The 10,911-nt window shown below is 40.1% G+C and overlaps 1 protein-coding gene across 1 annotated transcript; it reads left to right on the top strand.

The window, feature by feature from the left end:
• The first annotated feature begins 1,331 nt into the window (after window positions 1-1,331).
• LOC108098184 (melanization protease 1-like) lies at window positions 1,332-2,549 on the top strand. The gene is made up of 2 exons (XM_017200918.1): window positions 1,332-1,400; window positions 1,464-2,549. Exons 1-2 carry the CDS (start codon window positions 1,343-1,345, stop codon window positions 2,315-2,317), a joined length of 912 nt encoding a protein of 303 aa, XP_017056407.1. The 5' UTR covers window positions 1,332-1,342; the 3' UTR covers window positions 2,318-2,549.
• Window positions 2,550-10,911: the final 8,362 nt, after the last annotated feature.

Genomic DNA, 10,911 nt, shown 5'->3' with positions numbered 1-10,911 from the left:
AGTAACGGGCATCGATAATGTGTCGCATGTTTAACAGAAGGTTGGTTCCACCGATTCCCAACTCCTACCTTTGCACTGAAAGAAAATCAACAAATCACATTCAGCATAAAAGTAATAACATAAGAAAGTGAGTCATAAATATATATTAATATTACAATACAATAGATTCGGTTATCTAAAAAAAAAAAAAAAAAAGGAATTATTCGATTATTCGGTTTTGGAAAAGGTGATGTAAACAAAAATAGATATCTAAAACTTACAATCTTATAATTTTATTCACAATTTATTTAGATACCTACCAAACATTCTGCGGTGTTTTTGCCAGTGTACTCATGCTCCTGTTTCGGAGCCCGTTCCACGTTCTCCCGCCCATCGACGTTGATGATGACACTCATAACAATTGCGCGACGGCATTTTACCTGAACAAACTTTGATACATGCACCGTTCGGTGGCAGGCTTGATGAGGGGGTGGCATGGGTCGGTTGCGGAAGGTTTGGACTGCCCGCTGAAGGCAATGGCCAAAACCAAACCAAACGTAAACGCAAATGAAAGCAAAATGCAGCCATGTCAGCAGTAGCAACAACAACGGGCACGATGATAGCGGTGCAGTGGCTGCTAACAAAACAAGTGGGGAGCCCACATCAGCAAAGGGGTGGTGAAGGGTGGGTAAATGATGGGGGGTAAACGGGAGACGAATGGTGGTTGGGCCGTACCTTGGCCATTTGGCAGTTGGCACTCGAATGCAATTTCAGTAATTAAAATAAACAACAGACGTCGACGTGCAGTTTGACGGCACCGATGGGCTTTTGGCCAGCTCGACGACAACATCGTCATCAACATATCATTATCAGACAATCCTTGCATCCATTTGGGCCAATTGCTTTGTCAAAATAAACAGTAAGTGTTTTTCAAACTCAATGTGAATAGCGAATACCGAATACTCTCATCACATCATCACAAAAGCAACGAATGAGAGAGAGATATAGTACAATTATAGAACTCATTGATTGAGACTTTAATAATAATATCATTCAGAAATCAGAAAACTCTTCTCTTCTCTGAGCTGCAGTTTCTCAATGAAAAAACTGTAGTACGCAAAAGCTTTAATAACATTTATAAACCCGTTTAATCAATGGCTTTGAAAAAAATCTCAAAGACTTTATCGTCACTGTTAGTTGTAAGTTAGTTAGTTGAGTGTTAATTCGATTGAATTGTAAAAAACCCGAAGCAGCCGGGCGTTTTAAAATGCATAAACTTGCGCTTAGTTAAAGCTTAGATAAGTACTATAAACCCGTTTAGCCGACCGATCTCGAGTCAGTTCCGCTAGAAACTCACCGTGAAATGTTTGCTGACCGCATGTTCTTGATTGTATTTGGGGTATTGCCCGCATTCTTAATGCGTAAGTTTATTTTAAAAGATGTAATTTATTTGAATGCAAAATTCATAATATTAATTTTCACAGTAATCCAGGCGCAGGAAGAATGCGGAAAACTGCGGGAAAGCCAGCTTTACGACCGAAATGAGATCACGGCTCCGGATGAATACACCTGGATTGGTCGCGTTGGCTATGAAGATTCAAATAATGCCAGCATTGAGTTCCATTGTCTTGCGGTGCTGATCCATCAGCGATATGCGATTCTTCCCGCCCATTGTGTTCTCAACATACCGGTTGGCGATGCCACGTTTATCCTCTTTGGAGACTGGCATGCCAGTTCTGAATTCAAAGTGGGCGATTGTCGCCAGGTGAGGGACATTTCACAGTGCACCACGCCCCCTCAAGCGGTGGATATCGAGGAGCTGGTGGTGCATCCCCGGTATAAAGTATCAACTGTCTTAGACGGTCTCAACTACAACATCGCGCTGGCCAAACTGGAGCGAAGTGTGGTCTTCTCGGACTTTGTGCAACCCATCTGCTTGCCACCTGCTGGAGAAGACAAGGATAAGCACATCGGACAGAGATTGGAATGGGCTGGATTCAAGAAATACAGTTTGCCCCGAAAGCTGGAAAACGATGAGAAATGGCGATCGAAGGTGCAGTTGCAAATTGCAAGTCGAGAGTTCTGCAACTCAAAAATTTGGAACCTTCGTCCACTGTTTGAGAACCATCTTTGCTCGGTGGGAGACAACAAATCCTTCCTTTCGTGGGGATCGCCACTGATGGCCTTTGAAGTGGTGAACGGAAAGCCAAGAAACTTCTACTTGGTCGGAATACAAATCAGTACTACATCAGCACCTGGTGACGATCTCGATTCTTTCCTATTTATGCGGGTTCATCCATTCAGGAATTGGATTTTGAATAACATAAAATATAACTAGGCAAAGTAGTTAAAAAGCACTGATCAGATGTTGCTAATATTGCACTCAGGTTTAATTGTTGAGTGGAAACTTGATTGAGTTAAATTATGTTAAAAAACTCAGAAAAATACTTCAACTTGAAAGAAAACTTTCACTCAGATAAACAGAAAATCACCTCAATTTAAGCTTTTAAGCTATGTACTTAAAGATTTTAGCATTATCTAATCATGTATTTTATAATAATAAATGTATATTGTAAGTAAGTGTTTTAGCTGTCATTTTATTTTAATTGCATTATTTATTATAGGTGAACTCTTCGTTTTCTAGAGATACAAAAGTTAATGTACTTTGTGAAGAAAGGACTCTGCCCCTCACAGGACATAATTAAAGTCCCCATCGAAGCTGGAAAGTATGTTGCGGCTTTTCCGGCCAAAGGCGAGCACGGGAATTGACTTAATTAAATGCAATTTTCAATGCGTTTTTGGTCATTTGAGTGCGCAATTTACTGTTCACCCCATGCAGGGAAATGCGTGTGTGCGTGTGCGCGTGTGTGGGCTGTGTGGAAGGGGGCGTGGCATTGTCACTTGGTAGGTTTTTATGTTTGTTTAATTGTCGGAGATGCGCTGCGCTTTATGCTTATTTATGATTTAATTAAATGCAATGCAGACCGGCAAATGAGCCAAGTTCGAGGGGTTGGAGCTTTTGGGGGGTTTGCGGTTGGCTATTTAGGGGTGGCATCCATCGGTGGCTGGGCTGTAGTGTTTGTTTTGGTTTCGAGACGTTCTTTGTGGCCAGAAAATGACCAGAGAAGCTCATTTAATTAAGTCGTCCGTCCATAATGAGGGAATTCATTGCCTCTGACCGGGGAGCGTATGCATTTACGGAATATATTATTTTTTCAGCAATTTATCATTAACCCTTCATGGCGCAAAAAAACAGAATCGCAAAACAGTGCAACCATCAATCAAAATATTTGGGTTCACAGTATTTTTTAGACTTTTTTGTTGCCTAATTTTTTGGTAACAGTTGGACGCAAGAAAAGCAATTATTGATTAAGGAAACTGAAAAAAGGTTTTTACATATACACTCCATTCGAGTTTGATTCGACCACATCCCTCTTCTCCTAATCCCAAACTCCATATTAAACCCACCTTTACGTTGTTTTCGGCTCTTGAATAATTGAATTCTTCTGCTTGGCGAAACACGAAACTCAAAAGCACAACCGATTGAGTTGATCAATCATTTTAAGGGTTTTAATGCGGAGCTTGACCGGATATGAGAAGCGATTGAGATATAGAGACTTAAATTAACGCATTTGACACTCGGAAGCGATAAGGTTTTAAAACATACATACTTCCAAAATATTATTTATTTAGATATACATATTCATCTGCACGAAAATCTAAGCAGGAATCTAGCTTCCCATACTTCACATTTTATATAGCGAAAAACTAAATCAAATTTTATCGAGTAAATAATGCATGTTCTTTCTTAGTTTTCTTCGGGAATTAATAATCTTTTTATTTTCTACCTGGGACTGGTTAAGTAACAAGCTATACGGTTACACCTTGTGCTGGGGTCTATGGCATCATAATTTTCCAGGAGTTTTCCCGTCTCAGTTGTGCTTTTGGCACTTCATTCATTTGTGAATGTGACAAGTGCCGACGGGGAATGAGAATTGTTGCTGACGACGCTCAACTTTATGTTGATTACCTTTTCTGATTATGTCTGAGTGTGTGCGCGAGTCCTTGGCACACGGCGGAAAGCCAGGATAAAACAATAAACATAAACCAAGTGGCGGAAAGGCGGAGAACTGAGAACGGAGCATGGAGAATGGAGAACGGAGGACGGACATGAAATATGATTGAAGTCGAAATGAAAGATCCGGAGCAACCACTTGAGAGGTGGCTCATGTGTAGAACGGCAATCCGGAGACACTCTGGGGACAGGAGTTGAAAAGCTGCAGCTGGCAAAAGGCACATAATCACTTTTGCCGGCAACGGCCAAATTAAATCCAGCGAATATGCACAAACACAAACGCACAGTTGCCAAAGGACCAAGTACCAAGTACCAGGGACCAAGGACCGAGGATCCGCGGCGTCAACTTACAATCCCCAAAACATTCTAATTGCAATAAAAAGCAACATTAACTGCCGCCCAACGGGTGGGTGGCACTCAAAAACTGTCTCCTGCCTTGTAATAATCATCGAATAAATTATGCAAAAATCATTTCCATTGTTGTAAGTGCCTTTTCCCCGTGCGTTGTCAACGCTCTCATCTGCTTTTTGGGTTGGGGTTACGTTTTTGTATCGCATTTCAGTTGCCTTGCGCCGGAGTCCAAAAATTGGCAATACTTGAATTTTTAATAAGCCCCGCCAAGTTGCTTTCAACGTTTTCAACATCTCATTTCAACGGTTTTAATGTTTGGTTGGGTTTATAATGAGAAAATCTCTTAAGAGCGGTAAGTAAGAGCGGTTCAAACATCTGTTGTTGATCTTAAATAAGTTAGAATCTTTCAAATAAATTAGAAAACATGTACTTTCAACTCCAAAATAACAGATTTGGTCTAAATGCTTAACTAAAATATGTATTAAGTCAGCCAGCAAGTGCAGAGGGTTTATCTACTTAAGTAACCCAATAAATCCAATTACAGATTGGCTCATGTAAAAATGGTATCGTTAAGTGCAAAAGGCAAAACACCCTGACTACCTTTTGTGAGCATTTTATTTTCCACTTAGCTTGTATTTATTTAAATTTGAGCCCCGGCTATATGGCCAGTGAGATATAGCCAGACAAGCATGGACCTTGGGCTTATCGCTCGCTCAGCTTATTTGCACAGGCGATTGCCGAAAGCCAATCGGCGTAAAATTGAAACCAGCACCTTCTCCTGTTCTTTTTGTCTTCCTTTATATTTTCGTGGGGTGTGCCGGGGCATAAAAATGAAAAACAAATAAAGAGGCAGCAGCAGAGTGGATAGGCAATTTTCAAAAAAATTAAACATGCCTGATGCGCATCGATTGATTGACGCGCGATTTGACACGTGGAAAGTGCATAAAATATGAAAATGCGGAAAGCCACTCGAAACGAAAGGCCAAATAACATCTGTAATTGTTGCAACCACCCTCGACAGGTCCTTCGACTACTCCGATTTCGTATGCAAATCGGCAAACGCAACGAAACCGCGTTGTTAAGCGTGAAATTTGTTTTTCATTTTTTGTATTTTTGGGCGGGGCTCGGCGGTTGACAGACACTCAAATCGAATTTTTGTCGCGCTCTGGCAAGTCATAAGAAAATATTTGAATAAAAGAAAGCTACCCTCATCCCCCACTTTTTCCAGGGGTGTGACTTGGCTTGACGCCTGTTTTTCGGCACATTATGCAAAATAAACATGCAAATAAGATTTGCAGTTAATAAAATTGGCGTACAACCTTATATTCGAGTTGCGTTTTTTTCGGCTGACTTTGTGTGGAGATAAATCCGGAGTCAACCCTCGAAGAAAACGACTCGTCCATATGCCACTTTGGGGAACAATTATGTAAGATTTTAATTTTATTGCTAAACGATTTTCTGACGCGGTTTGAAGGCATACATTTTTTAAAAATTTGAGTGCTGGAATTATTTGTATTTGTATGCAAGCATCATTGGAAAAAAAATAGCTTTATGCACATTAAGCGCATACGAAGTTTGCTTGTTGTAAAAAAAAATAAGACAAATATTTCCAGGAAACTGTCTTGAATTTCGGTTTGATTAGCCATTACCAGAAAGTATGAATAGCTTTGTCTATATTTCATTTGGATTCTGTTGCTTCCTGTTGGGGAGAAAATGTTCTTCGATGTCTTGGAGTGGCTTACAAATGGAAGGAAATTCATACGCCGTGCTAAGTAGCGTTAAATTGTGAGATTGTATTACATTTCCCCCAAACAGTCTGGATTAAGATTTCCTTTTACTTTTTTTGGGGATGCTAAATCGGCAGGGGATCAGACTGACGTCAACAAATGAAATCTGGGGCTAGTCATGAAAAGAATTTTGATTGCAGAGTGAGAAAATCTAGGTAGGTGACTTTAATTCTTTTCTGTTTTCGAAAGGTATAAACTTAAACAACCTTTTTTTTGTTGATTTATATATTTAAATATTAATTTAATAATTTATGAAATGTTGGCCTATGAAGTATAAACTTATATTAAAAACGATTCTTCAAATCAACTGACCGCTTTCTGTATTTGTCAAACTTATTGATAGGCTCATACATCAAACTTCAAGCTCGAGGGGAAAATTCCCTTGCCAAGAGGAAGGAGTTTTCGTCCTCCTTGTTTCATTTCACGGACAGAATGTTGAAAACTTTGATTGATGCATCGTCGATAGCAGCGAAATGGAAATTAATCAAAAATGCAAACTGTCTTGCGACAGCCACATGCCGCACAACTTGTTCGACTTTATCTCCTCTCCCTTGCCTGCTAATAAATTTTTATTTAAAGTTCATAAAACAAATCGTGCAGGATAATAAATTATGGGCAACAACAGCGGAGCTCCCCGCAACAGCTGCGTCCATGAAATCAACATAAAAAGTCATTTGTATATAATTTTTTTCATCTTTTGTGATTTGTTTTTTTTCATCGCATTTCGGGAGATTTTTCCAAACAAATTTTACACAGTTGCTGCGGCTTCACGCTTGTTTCAAATGCTTCCCAAAGAAGTATGCAAAGTATGTGGTACTGGAAGTTGAATTTTCCCCTCCGGAAAATGTTCCCCTTTTGCCCTCCTTTCTTGCTCGTAATTCGCATTCATTTATCTAAGCAGCCGTGCCTTCTTTCAAGGCTTTTTCTTTTGTTGTTCTGCGCTCTTTTGCTTACTTTTTTACGTGACTTGTTTTTGGTCGTGGGGTAAAAAACGAAGAAAAGATATATGGGCAGGGAAATGGGGAGTTGTGCCATAAAGTATTGTTTTCCTTATTAAAAACATAATTTAAGCATTTTGTTTGTCATTTATTACGATTATTTGTGCTGATGAAATATGCCTAAGAGCTGCCAAAATGTTGTTCAACAAAATACTTTATGATAAATAATTCAATTATTCAAAATAATTATAGGTCATATAATAGAGTTTTGTAAAAGCTTAATATTTTATATTTAAGTTAAAACTTTTCTTCACATTTAGTAAATTATCTTCTTTTTAAAGTGAAAAATAGAAACAGTATAATCCCTCGTGAGCTGCGCAAAACAAAAAAGAGAATCAAAATAAGGGAGATTAACTTCGCCGGTCGCCTCCAAATTGTTTGTCTGCAACCCTAGACCTGGGGATATCCTGTTAGGCAGGCAACCCTTTCGTATCTGGGGCCGCGACATGATAAATGACCGGTGTTATTCAAATTAATTGATCAAATCCGAATGTCAGACTGTGGAAATCTGCGAGAAATTGCCAAATTACGGCATCAAATGAATTAAGTGGCGACTAGCACTCGCATGACACATTGCCGGTTAAAGCGGATGAGGATGCGGATGCGGATGTGGCTGATTTCGAGGGGGCATGGGGATGCGGTTGGAAAATTTGCATGTGTCATGCGAGTGTTCGAGTGTCCGAGTGTGACACCCAGCGGGCTCCAGCACCACCAGCCAATTCCGGATGCGGCTCGGGTATACACGGGTATATGTGTGTCAAACGGTATAGCTTCCGGTTGAATGATTGGACAAATGAATGGCTTACAAACGGACGCATGTCCGAGCGGACGCAGGATGACCACAGCCACACCGAAGGGGAGGTCCTGCGACTGGAACTCGAACAGGAGCAGGCGACGCAGCGCCCGAGGGCTCCTGGTCAAATGTTTGCGGTTACTACGGGGGCATCACTCTCGCAGGGATCTGCAACTGATGAGGCACTCAGAAAAAGATTTCTTTTTGAACAACCAATTGTTTCCGATTAGAAAAGAGACAGCAACCCTTTAAAAAAAACACTGCTTTTTAGCATAAACAAAATTATTTAATTCTATTTCCTTTAAATAGTAAACAACTTTGCCTAAATAAAGTTTTATTTTGTTTTCTCGTATTTTTTTTGACCAGGTAGTAACATTTAGAAACTTTTGCTTTTTCTGAGTGCATTAGAAGCAATGCCGCACAATTGCCCGTTGGCCATATTTTTCGAAGCAAAAATTGTGCTCAAATTGAAATCGGAATTGCAAATTAACAGCAGTAGCAGCCGGCAACGATTTATTGCCTTGGCAAATCGCCTTCCTCTCGATTCTGGCTCCAAAACGATAGAATCAGTCAGTCATTTGAGTTGGATTAATTGCTCTGACTTTCTGGGAGGGCGGGCTGCCGAGAGAACTGATTAATTTTGTGAGATTTTACAATTTGAGAGACTTGCGAAAGTGTTTTTCGAATGATTGCAGAAAGCAATTAAATGCTTAAATTGAGTGCAAGGCAAACTGATTGGGTTTCCACCATCTCTGAGTGTTTTTTCCCCCGGACCGAGTGTGTGGGAATGGAGTTTCACTCGCATTTTTCCCACCCTCTGGAAAAGTGACAAAGCCACTTAACACCTACTCATGTCACCCACACAATCCGCTTAGTTTAAATACCCAAAAGGCTAAACAAAAAACCCGGTAGCGAAAACCACACGCACCTACACAAAGGGAAAGTGGATCCGGCGGTGGGTGGGTGGTGATTTTTTGGTGACTTTCTGCAAAATTTAACAAAAACAACAAGGGCCCTCCTCAGTTCGCCCAGCTTCTTTTTACACACTAAACGCCCCTTTTTATGCGACGATTTTCCTCAGCTTTTTTGCGGTGGTTCAGCCAAAAAGGGTCTTTTGTGGCAGCAACCACCGAGAAACTACAAACGCAAAGGGGACACGGCTCACACTTTTCTGCCAAAATAAACCCTCGTCGAGAGAAGGCCACCCACACACTTCGTTTAGAGCAACAAGTGTACACTCGGAAATGAAAATACCATTTCAATTGCTTCCCGGCAGTCGGAATACAAGGGAAAATTGCCAAAAGGAGTGAAATGTTGGGTAAAAGAAACAAAGCCACTTGTGGTTATACTTGGGGATGGGGTGGGAAATTGTGAAAAGCTAAGAACTGCTCTACAAAAGTATTCGCAAACGTATTCTCTATATATTTAATATAAAAATAAAATGGAATCCAAAACTCATGTCGTTGTTTCAATGGTAATATTTATCGTTTATTTTAAGGAACCCTTTTTTTAAACGTTTTCTTTAATTTTATAACAGATCAAATTAAATATTATTCACAGGAAAATCGCAGAAAATGGAGTCAAATAAATTTTATTGGAAAATACAGATATTATAAGAGCGCACTTCTAATCCAGTCTGTTTAACTTTTCGGAGCAGCGAATGTACCCCATAAATTGTACGAAATCGTGTGCTAAAAGAAAAAAACCTCAAGCATAAAAGGAAATCCAACAAGCGGATAATAGAAAATCCACAAAACGTCCCAGTGAGCCGGAAGTGTTTTGTGAAGTGGCTTTGACTTATGGCCAAGACATTTCCTCGAGGGTTTCCCACTCCCACCGAAGTTGTCAACGCAATTGGCCAGGCTAAGCTCTTTGGCAGCTCATCCGGATGGGGTCAGAAACTGGATGGAGCCACGCTGACCTTTCGGCCAGTTGTCTGGCTTCCATTGAATCTGTTTACCTTGGCATCAATTTCAATTTGCATGCGGGGCGCACAAAACGCAGCAAAAAAAGGAAAAAGAATGAAATTCAAATTTAAAAGTGTTTATGGCAGCGAAATGTAAATTTGTATTTACTTAAGCGCGCGGAGAGTGTGCGAAAACCGAAAAATACCTTTTTTCGAAACCCGAGCAACCCTTGAGAATAATATACCCTCACCAGATTTCAACATGTGTGTGGTGTAGAGTCCACTTCAGTGTCAAGTGCATATCGCTTGCTCGCCAGCCTCCTTTCACAATTTCCCAACCCCACAAACATTTGCCTCCCGCCCTCCCACTTTGAGTGCCACAATATGCAAATAAATTTGCCATTAAACAACAAAACTGTTATGGACTGCAATTGTTTTTTGAGGGGAGCATTCTGAACATATATTTTTAAACAATGTGCCACATTTTGCCATTTGCCTATTTTCATTTGGCAATTTTCTTTATTTTTGGTGGGGATGGCAGGGATCCATTTCAATAAAAACAATTTGTGACTGCAACATTTGCATTGAGTGCTAACGGCCCTTTGATTGTTGTTGCAACTGCTGTTGCACTTCATAAAATCATACACTTTTGGGTGTGTTCTGGTTTACATAACTTTATGATTTTTTACCCTCTCCGAGTTCAAGTAAAATATATATTTTTAGTTAAGTTGATCTTTGTAAAGTTATTGATAATAGTTTAATTAATGTTATCAGATATTTGTTTATCCAAAATTGCACCTCGGATTTGTAGGAATTGTTTCCGGAACATCACGAATCCGTTTTATATGCACTGAACCCTCGACTTGGAGTCACGATTTTGCGGTATTTTAATATTGCGCTGCATACTTGCAGGCTCAGTGCAACAAACCAAAAGGCCATCGTCGTCATCGTTTGCAGCTGACGTTTGGCGTCGCCGCTGACAAAACATTTTGCCCGCATTTAATTAATTGTTCAATAAAATT

The sequence above is a fragment of the Drosophila ficusphila genome, unplaced genomic scaffold (assembly GCF_018152265.1).
Source record: "Drosophila ficusphila isolate 14025-0441.05 unplaced genomic scaffold, ASM1815226v1 contig_436, whole genome shotgun sequence".
Classification (NCBI taxonomy): Eukaryota; Metazoa; Arthropoda; class Insecta; order Diptera; family Drosophilidae; genus Drosophila; species Drosophila ficusphila.
Note: the sequence above shows the minus strand (reverse complement) of the source record. Positions and strands in the feature narration are given on the sequence as shown.

What these genes read in the sequence shown, in the direction of transcription:
- LOC108098184 (XM_017200918.1), top strand. Translation starts at nt 1,343, where the DNA reads ATGTTTGCTGACCGCATGTTCTTGATTGTATTTGGGGTATTGCCCGCA. An exon ending in ATTGCCCGCATTCTTAATGC is followed by an intron (nt 1,401 to 1,463) that starts GTAAGTTTATTT and finishes TAATTTTCACAG; the next exon opens with TAATCCAGGCGCAGGAAGAA.